We start from the raw sequence: 11,645 nt of genomic DNA, 5'->3' as shown, positions 1-11,645 counted from the left end.
CTTTAAATTAACCCTGGAAGGAGGATACACATGCAATAATGCCAGTGGCATATGAAACGACGAAGCTTCTGCTATCGTGCACCCAGTCTGCCTATGCGAGACACTCGTGTCTCCTTTCAGCGTGTGAATGATCCAGTATACCAAAGCCAGCCAGATCCATCCAAGTTGCAGCCACAACTTGCAATGGCGAATCAACGGAGTCGCAAGTTGGCCCGAGTCGCCAAGCGCCCGATGATGTCGGGCCGATACTCCGATCCGATACTTACTTCGCCTGTGGCAGGTGGCTTCCGACAGTCACGGGCTAGACAACAGGAGGATGTACAACTATTATATGCATTCCACGTACATTCATATCCTACCGAGGAATATCTACCAGTTTTAAACGAGCGACTTATGTTTGTGGAAGTGGATGATCAACCGCTGCAAATTAGCAGCACGGGGGTGCCTGCATCCGAGTCTTACATGGGTGAGTCCCGTTCGCTACTAGCGGGCGACCGTGAAGGCCGGTCCTGACCTTCCCTTGTCACCTTTGTCTGCGCTGGAAATGTCACTTATCGCTAACGAGAGGAATCGAGAAAAAGTCTCCTACCGGGCTGGTGCAATAATCCATTTTAGTCTCGGTGATCGTCTCCACTGCGACGGCTAGATCGACGGGCTGGGGAAAGGCTTCAATGATTGGATCGTTCCCATGAACTCAATGCTATGGTGTATGCGTACCTGCAGTCGGAAACCTGCAGATTTCAGCCTGGATTGCGTTGCAGCGGAGGGTTCCTGAGCTTGCAGCTCCAGCACTGTGACATCTTGACGGCTCTTCTCGCGAATATAATCGCGGCTGTTAAGCCTAATAGGACTATGAGCGTGCCGTAGGCTTTTCCGTACTCCGATGAACTTACATGGCCATTACGGAGTTCACATAGCCTGAAGGAGTCTTTAAGTACTGTCCCAACCGTGGACTGAACGTCGCACTTACATTTTCCGAGGACCCAGAAAAAGCTCAGCCATATAAAGCTCGTCGGGGAGATGGCGAACTGTTGCAGGAAGAGCGTGAGTATGACGTAGAACTCAGATCGGAGCGAGTAGACCTACCGCGATGACACATGCAGTAGCAATGATGCTATCCAACGATAAACATAAATTACCCGTGGCGAAACATCTCAACAGAGAATACGTACCTGGTCAGAAGGCCGGTATTGATACTATAGATCATGAGAGTCGTGATCACCGAATTCGTGCTGTTATCCACCGAGTAAGTAAGGGCATGTATGCACACAAGGAGCGAAGGGTACCCACCGCTTGAACTCCGTCCTTCTCTCGGCGAGATAGTAGCACATCGCAGCCGCGATAAGTATGTCCGCTGCAGCGGCAGAGGAGAATCCGAGACACGTCACCCACTGACAGTCTAGCATTAGCAGGTCTCAGGGAACTTAAGTACGGTGCGCACTGTGAGCATGCCGTATTTCGAGAAGTGCTTCAGCTCGAATCTATTTGGGTTCAAGATGAGGTGGGAAGTCGTTGTAGTGCGAAGACAAAGGATACATACGCTCCGACAGTGAAAACTTCGTAGCGCGGGAGTCAGCATGGTAGTGTAAGTCCTGGAAACACGGACATACCGACACCCAAAGCTGGATAAAAACAGAGATAGGTCAATGAGCAAGGCCTTTAGGCAAATACTAGGATAGGACCGTACTGAAATGCAGGGTAGAGAGGATGGCCTGCTCGCGTCTAGGTCTTAGAATAATTTCCGCAAGCGAATACTCCGCCACTCACGATCAAGGCGACCACGATCTTATTCCCGCTCACTAATCCACGATTCGATTAGGACCGTGTCGATTAGTGAGAGTTGACGTGAACATACACTTCCAGACTCGTCGCGCAAAAAATCTTGAATATTGGTTTATCATGAATTATTGCCCCGGCGGGGAGAAGAGCCACAGATAACTCACAGTTGTACAATCAGTCCGACGAGACCCGCCATGTCTGTTTGTACCTTCCAGATACTGTAAGCTCAAAGGTGGCGTCGTGAAGTGTTTGTAATCGACTTACATTCATGCTCCTATATCCAGTGGTTACATCAAAGCGATCTCAGCTGACAAAACACAGGACACGCACCATCTGGAGTCGTCCAGTGTGGATGGGTTGCCGTAGTTCGTCACAAGATACCTGCGTACATTCAGATACCTCATGTTAGCGCAAGAATGGTGATTCAGCTCACCAATAAATTGTGATTGTACATAGGATGATGTGTACGGTGTCCAGCAACCTAACATGGGGTCATCGCATATTATCTCGCGACGAAAGCGGGGAGAAATATACCACAGGACGGCGACCTGCAAGCAGATTAATATCGAGAGCATAGGACATGCCATATGACCTCACCAGAGTCTTCGTCCACCACGGGTCCAGAGAATATCGTCTGGGTTGAAGCGTCAGGTGGAAAGAATTGGGTCGCAAGTAACGGAATGTACCTGAAATATATCCAGCTGGATGGGGATGTAGTATGAGCAGGCCATATTTCAGAAGACCACCGAACGACTCACGTTTGCAGGAGAGTCAAACCATAACAGCTGTATTCGTGTTAGCGTAGAAAGGCTGGTAAAGAGAGTCGGAGGGGACGTCGGGGAACTCACACTGCACTAACCACCAAAGATATAAACAAAATCCCGAAGGTGGTGCCCGCTGGCTGGGATGAAAGTAGTATATGGTCCTGCATGTTAGAGAATATACACCGCAGCGAGACGAACGGGAGCCCAGTCCAGAAACCTAGCGGTGTCGGGCAAGCAGGATATATGTGTCCGCCCCCGCCCATGGATTTCGCAGTGGAACTTCATAGATTGATTCTCGATACGCTTGGTAGTGCCCAGGCGGTTAGTGGCCGGACTTCAGGAACGTGTGTACGCCTGATCCTGTAGCGGGGCATGACATTTAGGAGGCGCGACAAAGACTGTCAAAGCCTTCGTGACTTCCGCGTCGGACATCGGCATGTGCTCCAAGACAACCAGAGTCAAGAGAATGGGGCGGAAGAAAAATCTCGAAAAATACAAGCGTCTGATATCGTTTCGTTCGCGGGTCTACAGTATTCAGCGCTAATTCTTCTATTTCTTACCAGCCATAACAAGCAGTATTCCCTGGGGCTCAGGCTAAGGCAGCCTGTACTTAGCCTTGCTGGTCGATCCACAGACACGTCGGCGGTCTGGAGTAAGTCTGTTCCATGTGCCACAGGGCGGCAAAGGAAGAACTTCTTGAATTAGACTCGAGAAAAGAAGCGCCCCGTCGATCTAAGCCGATCCACAGCGGATCGAGATCCACCAGAACGGTTTGCACATCTGCAAGTTTCATCACCTCCCTCGACGCGTCACATAGGAGTGAACGCGGAATCGTACAAAGAGGGCAATATTCGAGACGTATCAGGATTTATTATGCTACAGCAGGGACAGTGCGACGAGATGAAAAATGCGTACAATAGTATCGGCAGACAAGTACAAAGATCATGCAACATATGCGAAAGTGTCTCGTGTACCTTCCACACGTTCAATATACTCCTTCTCTAGCAATGTGTCTATGGCCTGTAGCAGAATGAGCTGTCAGCTGTCAGGAACGTCTGCGGCGAGCTATAGCGCACCTTCTTAATGTCCGGAATCTTGGGCGTAAACCGCTGCGATATCTGCTGGATGACTTCCTGAATCAGCTGCTGATTCTTCATCGTTTTCCGCGCCTTCATGATACTGATCGCATGCGATAGGAAATCAGAAAAAACAAGCAATGAAGCTATTTCGGGCTACGTACCGGACGATGGTCGCCTGGATCACATACTTCCGGTCTTCATCGACCGTCTTCATAACGTCGGATGTCTCCGCTTTCACCTCCGCCTTGATCGGCAAGTTCAGGTTGATCTTGATCTTCTTGGACTTGAAGTCTACATACACAGCCCCCGTAAATCAGCCAAAGGCCCACCGAACAGACGAGTTCTACGCACTGGGATTCAAGTCGTACTGATCTTCCTCCTCGTTGATGAGGATCTTCGCCTTCGTCAACAGTGCGAGCACCTGCTTCAGAATCCCCTCGTCGATGGCAGTTGCCGTGACGAGCTCCTGCAGCGACAGCGTATCGTTGTTGTTATACTGCACCAGGACGGCCATCTGGTACGAGCTTGTCATCAGCTGGTATTTCTGGTTCAGATAGTTCGTCCGCAGCTCGTTCTTCGAGTAGTTCCACAGCCACGTCAGCTTCCGCCCCGAGTGCTTCGTCTGATAGTACTGCTGGAAACGGTTGTAGACGGGCAGGATCTCTTGAGGAATGTTGAAGCCGTGCGCGGGCGGGTTGAGTGGCCAGAAGTTTGTACCGAGAACCATGATGCTGAAGTTGATGTCCATGTCGTCGTGGTTCTGCTGCATACGTTCTTTGAACTGATCTGTCAGATCCTTGCTAAGGCTCATGTCTGGCGTGCGGTTTTAGCACTATCGAGAATAGGACGGATGCAAGAGCCCCACCTGTGAACATGCGCTGCAGCTTATTTGTGTACTCGAAACCGCAAGCATCCTTCAGCTTAGTAATCATGCTGGCCTCCGCCTCGTCTGATGCGGATACACCATGGATGAGACGCTTGGAAAGCTTGGTAGTGTAGAACGTCTGGAACACATCCTTGTCTTCGATGTACTTGAACAAAACCATCTATGACCGGTATAATCAGAGGAGAATCAGCGAGCAAATGCACAATCAATACGTACGACACGGTTCAAGGCACCTTCCAGATCCTCTTCTTCCGCCATCTTGTTGTTCTTCCGCAACAGCGCATCGGCATGCTTCGCCAGCAGCTCCGGCGACTTTGTCGTCGACGTGCCAGTCGCCGCGTTCCGGTTCACAAACTCCCTGCACGCCTTGTCCAGGCTCGCCACGAAGCCCGCCTCGCCGCGGAAGCTGCGCTGCACCGTCTCCGAATTCTTGCGGTGCACCTGCAGCAGCGCATCGACGTACGCCTTCGGGTCGACGTCCGCGCTCTCCGCGCCCTCGCCGACGAGCTTCGACACCGCCGCGAGCCCCGCCTTCTTCACGTGCTCCTCGAACTTCTTGCGCAGCGGCTCGAGCCCCTCGGGGATGCGCGCGAGCAGCGCGTACATGCGCTGCAGGTCCTCGTCCTTATCGTAGTCCAGCAGCCCCTGGAAGCTCTCCCACATGAGCTCCGAGTGCTCGCGGATGAGGACGTGCTCGCACTTGCTGATCAGCTTCTTGCGCGTGTCTGTATTCAGGTACCGCTCGACGCGGTCTTCCTCCTCGCGTAGCCGCTCCTCCGCCTTCTTCAGGTAGTCTGAAACGCTGTTCTCGGCGAGGAAGGCTTCGGATTCTTGTTTGTAGTACTTTTCCGTCGCCTCGAGGAACGGTACCTCTAGGTGGTCCCGGTACACATCGAGCGAGCCCTTGTTGGTGTCGCTCTCGTCGATACCGAGCGATACGAACGAGTCCACTACCTTCTTGACAAGACCTTGGTCGATAGTTTCCCCGTTTCGTTGTCGCTCGATCAAGCGGAGGATGGCGCCCGCGAGTTTCTGGTCCTTGCTCTGCACATGCAGGAAGAAGTTTTGCTTCCATTGGACAAGTGCGAGCTTCACAGGCATACAATGAGCTTTTCGATGAATTCCCTGCGTACCCGGGCGGAGTACGCACCGTATAGACAGGATAGACACCTCTCCGCCCCTCGTCTCTCTCCCGCTTCACCCAATGCCGGTTCAAGTACGTGAAAAGACGGTTGATGTAGTTCGCACCAGTCGTGTACCGATCCCACTCTGCAGCATAGTACTTCAGCAGCGCCTCGTCCTGCAACGAGTCTGATTTCTGCGTATCACAATCAGCCTGGGAACCGAGGGCCGGTGATACCGCCACAAGCACACACCTCCCTGAGCCCCTTCAGATGCGACACAAAATACCGAATCAAGTTGTTATACAGATCTGCACCCATGAGGTTCGCACCCGCTGCACACCCGCGGTCAGCCACTGCGCACACGATAACCGCACGAATCCATGCACTCACTCCTACCGCCAATGGCGCCCGCCTCGGTTGTCGAGCTGTGCATCCTCGAGGACGTGCAGTAGTTGTACGCAACGGTGTAGAGGCCCATGTATTTCGAGTACGAGACGCCGGTCTGGAGCTTGGTCATGATGTGGTCGACGCCCTCCTCCAGGAAAGCCCAGGTCGTCGCCAGGTCAGCGTTGGCCGGGGGCATCGGGAAGGCGCCCGCTCCTGTAGCGGCAGACATGGCTGGTGACGATGAAAGACAGACAGATGGGACTAATCGTGTATGGGATTGCGCGGCTCGGGGAGGTCGTGAGGCAGGCAGGCAGGCTACGATGCAATGGGAAGAGGGCAAGCGTGACGGGACGCGCTGGTGGCGTGTGGCAGTCACAGCCGACTTCGACTGACTCGGGTACAGCGTGCAGACGACGGTGAGAGTCGCGCGGCATGTATTAGGCTCTTCGTCGCCGGAGCATCGTCTAGTGTCTATCGTATACAATAGAGATACGGGAGTTCTTTCCTACAGCTTGACCCCCGTGTGTATGCACGCAACGCCACCCCACAGGTCCCGCCACGCGCCGCCCTTGCCCTCGAACAGCCCGCCCGTCGAGAAGCCCGCGTCCTGGATCATCCTGGCGAACTCGGGCTGGCTGGGGAACCGCCGGATTGACTCGACGAGGTACTGGTACGACTCGCGGTCGCCCGCGAGGATCGTGCCGAGAAGGGGGATTACGGAGAACGAGTACTGGTCGTACAACCTGCATGGAAAAGAAGAGCGAAGCGGCGACGCGTGTCAGTTATCGCTACGTTATGGCTTGGCCAGCAAGCGTACTCACGAGCCGAGAAGCGGGTTCGTCACCTTGCTGAACTCGAGGCAGGCAAAGGTGCCCCCGGGCTTGAGCACGCGATGCGCCTCCTGCAGGACCATCGGTATCGAGGTGCAGTTCCGGATGCCAAAGGCGATGGTGTAGAGGTCAAACGTGTTGTCCGGGAAGGTCTCCTTTGAGAGCTCCTGTGCGTTCCCCTCATGAAACGATACCTGCGGAGCTTCACCGGGCCAGTCCTAAGCTCCCTAAAGAGTAGTATCTCGGAGGTAGGCACATACTGTTATGGTACATCGTCTTCTTAAACCTCCGGTACCCTTCCTTCAACATCTGCCCATTAATATCCACCACTGCCACGCTCGTCTCCCGATCCGCGTACGTCTCCCTCGCATAATCCAATATCCTCAACGCAATATCACCCGTCCCGCCCGCCACGTCGATGCACTTCATCGGGCCCCGCCGCCCTGGCTTCAGAGACGAGACAAAGTCGTCCTTCCAGAGCCTATGGATGCCGAGCGACATGGCGTCGTTCATGAGGTCGTACTTGGACGCGACAGAGTCGAAGACGTTGCGGACCATCGACTCTTTTGTTTCTTCTGGGACCGTTTTGAAGCCGAAATGGGTTGTTCGGGGGGAGTTTTGCGATGGCCCTGGTCCTTCAGGCTGCGCCTGGTTTTGGGAGTAGCGTCTTTGCGAGAAGATACGTGTAGAATGGCGCTTCAGCGTTGAACGCCCCGAAGCCCGTAAAGCCCCTTGCATCGTAGAAACGTGACGTAGATGGACGCCAGAGAGGCAATGGAACACTGAGCACCGTGACCGCGTCCTCGTCGAAATGCGCGTCGCCGTCGTCCAAGCGTTCGGGCAAAGCGCACGTGGCTTCTCGATCACTTTTACATGTACTTACTGGCTTTCCATTTTGAGACGTCCTTGCTTCAGAATTCTCCTTCAGACTCAGGACGTACCATCATGTCGAACATTACCCTCGCCGACAAGGGCAAAGCAAAAGCTTTACCTGAAGTTGAGCCCGTTGACGAAACGCACAACTCTGGTGTATCCGCCTCTGATTCAGACTCGGACTCGGATTCCTCCAGTGACTCCGAATCCGACTCTGCCGACTCCGACGCTTCCTCTGAGAACGAATTTGACGACACTGCACCGGAATACATAGAATCCTTACTCGAAAAAGCTCGGCAGAACATTGCATCTCAACGAACCGCACCCAATCCTACGTCTGGCGAAGAAGAGGAAGTGATCAAACTAGACTCTCACCCGTCCGAGAGGTACGCCTCTGCCACTCACTCATCCTGCACCGGTACAACGACAGACCACAGCGCGCCGCTTCCTCCGCTAGATCCAGGTAAACTACCAGAACCGTATATCGACTTGAGCAAGGATCCGAGGAAGGGATCCAATGTGGTGGTGCACGACCCGGATGTGGAGCAGGCGGAGAAGGCGACCTCGTCGCGCGCTGTACCTGCCGAACCTATCCGTCCGCCCGAGCTTTCAAAGGATGGGAAGCCGCTGAGCAAAAAGGAGCAGAAGGAGGTGCGTGTCTCACACTTTTTTGAGCCTTATTTTCGAAAGGTTAACGTGATCCTGCATTCAACAGCTCAGGAAGAAGGAGAAAGGCCTGGGATACTTTGACCTTCCAACTCATTCCGACGCAGACTTGCCCAGACTGTACAGAGAGGTAGAAGCCCTGCGTCTCCGGAACCAGCTCGACCCCAAGCGGTTTTACCGCAAAGAAGAAGGTGAGGGCAAGGGCATCAAGGGGCTGCCCAAACAGTTCGCCGTACGTTCTGTCCCTCCGATTACGTTTCATCACTTCACTCACCGTATCGTCGCATGCAGATTGGCACCATCCTCCCAACGAACACGCCCTTCGGCACGCAGACCCAGGATAACCTGCCCAAGTCCGCGCGCAAGCGGACGATCGTGGACGAGCTGGTCGACGACGCGGAGGCGAAGTCGTATGCGAAGAAGAAGTTCAAGGAGCTGCAGACAGTGCGCGGGGCGAGGGGGCGGAATACCCTGCACCAGAAGAAGGCTATGCGGAAAGCCAAGTGGTGATGCGCTAGTCTTGCTGCTTGCATTAGGAGGATATTGTAATTCTCCGGTGTCATCGCGCCAGTGCGGTATATACTAGTACTAATGTCCCTATATCATTGCTCGGTATGCAGTGCTGCATTGCGAACCTCTCGAGTTGCTCTCAAGCGCTTCACTTCGCGACGGTAACAGGGAAGTCGTCTGTGATTGGCTGGCGAGCGATCGAAGGCCACGTGGTCCGACTTTACCAAAACCGTCCACGAAATATTCCCGCCACGATCTGAGATCGACTTCACTCGAGTGTCCTCAGTTCTACCACATCCAGCGCTGTCCATCCACCATGGTCCGCCGGCGTTCGACGAAGACCAACAAAGCAAAGGCGAATAGTAAGCCGCGCGGCGTCAACCGCAGCGAGGGCAAAATCAACAAATGGAATAGGGCAGAGGATATACCGCTCGACGAGGAGGATGAATGTGAGTTCTCCCGCGTTCGTCTGTGCTTTTGACGGCCCTTAACGCGCCTGGGCAAACCAGTCCATGCATCTCGAGATAGGATATTGCTGGAGGGCGAGGAGGGGGGCTCCGACGACTATGGGGAAGAAGAGGAGGTGTTTGCGCTGAAGGGTATGCCGGACTCGGACGAAGATGAAGACGAAGATGAGGATGAAGAAGCGGGAGAGGAGGGCTTTGATGACGACCAGGAGCCTCCAAGTAAGAAAGCCAAAGCCCAGCCGAAGTCCTCCAAAAAGTCCAAGTCAAAGAAGCAGGCCCAGTCCGACTCCGCGTCCTCCGAGTCCGAAGAAGAAGAGGAGTCGTGGGGCACCAAGAAATCCGCGTACTACTCCTCCAACGCAGCGCAGCTCGACGAGGAGGATGACGAGGCGAACGATATGGAGGAGCAGGAGGCGAAGCGTTTGCAGGCGAAGATGCGGGATGCGCTTGCGGACGATGACTTCGGGCTCGCAGATGCTGTGGAGGTCATCCCGAACCAGGACGATATTATGCTCGAGTGCGTGTCATACACCTTTCAAGAGAAGTTGTTTGACAAAGACTGGAATTGTAGCTTGACCGAGGCACCCGCTGCCCCGGTCGCCCCTGCTCTACCTTCAGACAAGAAGGCTATCGTCCATCACCTGGAGAAGACCTCCCCGGAGACGCTTGCTCTCGCGCGAGACTGGGAGGACGTCGTCGAGAACCTGAAGAAAACTCATAAACGAGTCGAGCAGTGCGTCGGACGTCCCTTGCTCTGTCCATCCCTTCTTTAACTACTCTCACCCACTTCCAGACTGGAAGCCGACACGAACGACCAGGTCCTCCTTGGCATGGCGCACCTGCACTATCGTACGTACATCGTCTTTCACCGCGTCTCCCACCCGCTATATGCGTGAGACTGACAATATGTACGCCATCAGAGGCCCTCCTAACATATGCCACCACCCTCGCCTTCTACCTGCACCTCCGCGCCAGCGAAAAGTACGTCGCCAAACCTGAGCTGCTCCGCACCCACCCCATCCTTCCGCGGCTACTCTCGCTCAAGCACTCCCTCTCGACGCTCGAAGACCTCGACTTTAACGCGTCCGGCTCGGGCGAGTCGGACTCCGACGACCTCGACGCGTCCGAGTCGGATCTGGACGACCTCGACCTGGCGCAGGACGCCGGCGCGCTGTGGAAGGCCGAAAAGGAGAAGCGCGGCGAGCTGGCGGAGTTGATGACTGACGCGCAGTACAAGGCGCTCATGGCCGCGTACGACGCGAGGCAGGCTGAGCTCGCGCAGAAACAGCAGGAAGAGCAGGACGCTGCGCGGCCGAAGAAAAAGCGCAAGACGAAGGCGGGCGGGCAGGCGCAGCCGATCTTCGACCTGCAAGAGCCCGACCTCGACTCCTTCGACGCCCCCTCGGCGAAGGGATCGAGGAACCGCGCGGCAAGCGACGCGGACGACGTGTATGGGGAGCAGGCCGTGCTGGGGCACGCGGACGCGGCAGACAAGAAGGCGCGGAAGCGCTCGCTGCAGTTCTACACCACGAAGGTAGAGAGCTCGGCGGCGCGACGGCAGGGCGCTCGTGCGGCCTTGGGTGGCGACGATGATGTGCCGTACCGCGAGCGGAAGAAGCAGAAAGAGCAGCGGCTGGTGGAGGAGGCGAAGAAGCGCGGGAGGCAGGGAGGGGATGATCTGGATGATGCTGAGGCTGAGGCTGAGGCTGGGAAGAGGGGGAGGGATAAGGTAGGGGAAGGGGAGGGTGACGATGGCGAGGTGGAAGGGGACAATGGGTATTATTCACTTGTGAAGCAGAAGAAGAGGGAGAGGAAGGAACAGAAGAAGACAGAGTATGAAGCTATGAAAGCTGCCTCGAGGTCAGTGTTACTCCTGTTAAACCAGTCGGCTTTGAGCGCTGACTCTATGCATATGCACAGACCGGATTACGATGAGGACGCAGCGGAAGGCCCCCGCGCCCTGACAAGAGCCATTCTCAAGAACAAGGGATTAACCCCGCATCGCTCGAAATCCGTGCGCAATCCTCGTGTCAAGAAACGGCAGAAGTACGAGAAGGCGAAGAAGAAGATTGCATCCCAGAAGCCCATCTACAAGACCGGAGCTGGCGACGCTGGCAAATACGAGGGCGAAAAGTCTGGTATATCGAAGGTCGTCAAGAGTGTTCGGTTGTAGTACCTTACTTTGCGAGCACGCATCTACACTCTGTTTCATACGACTTTGGGTATAGCCGGAGCCGCACATGATCTAGCCGCAGTCCGTATGAGAACAAAGTCCAAAAA

At 54.8% G+C, this 11,645-nt stretch overlaps 5 protein-coding genes across 5 annotated transcripts; 2 read left to right on the top strand and 3 right to left on the bottom strand.

Moving 5' to 3' along the window:
- Positions 1–311: 311 nt before the first annotated feature.
- Positions 312–2,753, bottom strand: GLOTRDRAFT_118079 (uncharacterized protein). Its single transcript, XM_007872260.1, has 22 exons — positions 2,628–2,753; positions 2,538–2,564; positions 2,466–2,480; positions 2,377–2,413; positions 2,314–2,327; positions 2,213–2,260; positions 2,110–2,160; positions 1,944–1,997; positions 1,856–1,881; positions 1,768–1,799; positions 1,688–1,712; positions 1,611–1,622; positions 1,541–1,556; positions 1,442–1,481; positions 1,291–1,391; positions 1,173–1,232; positions 1,087–1,114; positions 971–1,028; positions 894–918; positions 718–841; positions 590–655; positions 312–533 (listed from the first exon to the last, which is right to left on the bottom strand). The coding sequence occupies exons 1-22, from the start codon at positions 2,708–2,710 to the stop codon at positions 459–461; spliced, it is 1,017 nt and encodes a 338-aa protein (XP_007870451.1). The 5' UTR covers positions 2,711–2,753; the 3' UTR covers positions 312–458.
- Positions 2,754–3,391: 638 nt separating this feature from the next.
- Positions 3,392–6,333, bottom strand: GLOTRDRAFT_112521 (Cullin-domain-containing protein). Its single transcript, XM_007872259.1, has 9 exons — positions 6,023–6,333; positions 5,885–5,964; positions 5,659–5,826; positions 4,725–5,597; positions 4,488–4,668; positions 3,974–4,435; positions 3,784–3,913; positions 3,620–3,722; positions 3,392–3,563 (listed from the first exon to the last, which is right to left on the bottom strand). Exons 1-9 carry the CDS (start codon positions 6,246–6,248, stop codon positions 3,486–3,488), a joined length of 2,301 nt encoding a protein of 766 aa, XP_007870450.1. The 5' UTR covers positions 6,249–6,333; the 3' UTR covers positions 3,392–3,485.
- A 191-nt stretch (positions 6,334–6,524) lies between these two features.
- Positions 6,525–7,407, bottom strand: GLOTRDRAFT_108291 (UbiE/COQ5 methyltransferase; the record flags this gene model as incomplete). The annotated part of the gene is made up of 3 exons (XM_007872258.1): positions 6,525–6,762; positions 6,841–7,051; positions 7,110–7,407. The coding sequence occupies 3 exons, from the start codon at positions 7,405–7,407 to the stop codon at positions 6,525–6,527; spliced, it is 747 nt and encodes a 248-aa protein (XP_007870449.1).
- Positions 7,408–7,794: 387 nt separating this feature from the next.
- On the top strand, positions 7,795–8,898 carry GLOTRDRAFT_133326 (Fcf2-domain-containing protein; the record flags this gene model as incomplete). The annotated part of the gene is made up of 3 exons (XM_007872257.1): positions 7,795–8,373; positions 8,438–8,620; positions 8,680–8,898. The coding sequence occupies 3 exons, from the start codon at positions 7,795–7,797 to the stop codon at positions 8,896–8,898; spliced, it is 981 nt and encodes a 326-aa protein (XP_007870448.1).
- A 284-nt stretch (positions 8,899–9,182) lies between these two features.
- Positions 9,183–11,614, top strand: GLOTRDRAFT_81585 (uncharacterized protein). The gene is made up of 6 exons (XM_007872256.1): positions 9,183–9,347; positions 9,408–9,882; positions 9,937–10,098; positions 10,159–10,214; positions 10,286–11,225; positions 11,286–11,614. The coding sequence occupies exons 1-6, from the start codon at positions 9,215–9,217 to the stop codon at positions 11,536–11,538; spliced, it is 2,019 nt and encodes a 672-aa protein (XP_007870447.1). The 5' UTR covers positions 9,183–9,214; the 3' UTR covers positions 11,539–11,614.
- The last annotated feature ends 31 nt before the right edge of the window (positions 11,615–11,645 follow it).

The sequence above is a fragment of the Gloeophyllum trabeum genome (assembly GCF_000344685.1).
Source record: "Gloeophyllum trabeum ATCC 11539 unplaced genomic scaffold GLOTRscaffold_00017, whole genome shotgun sequence".
NCBI classification, from domain to species: Eukaryota; Fungi; Basidiomycota; class Agaricomycetes; order Gloeophyllales; family Gloeophyllaceae; genus Gloeophyllum; species Gloeophyllum trabeum.
The sequence above is the reverse complement of the archived record's forward strand: the minus strand, read 5'-3'. Positions and strand labels throughout refer to the sequence as shown.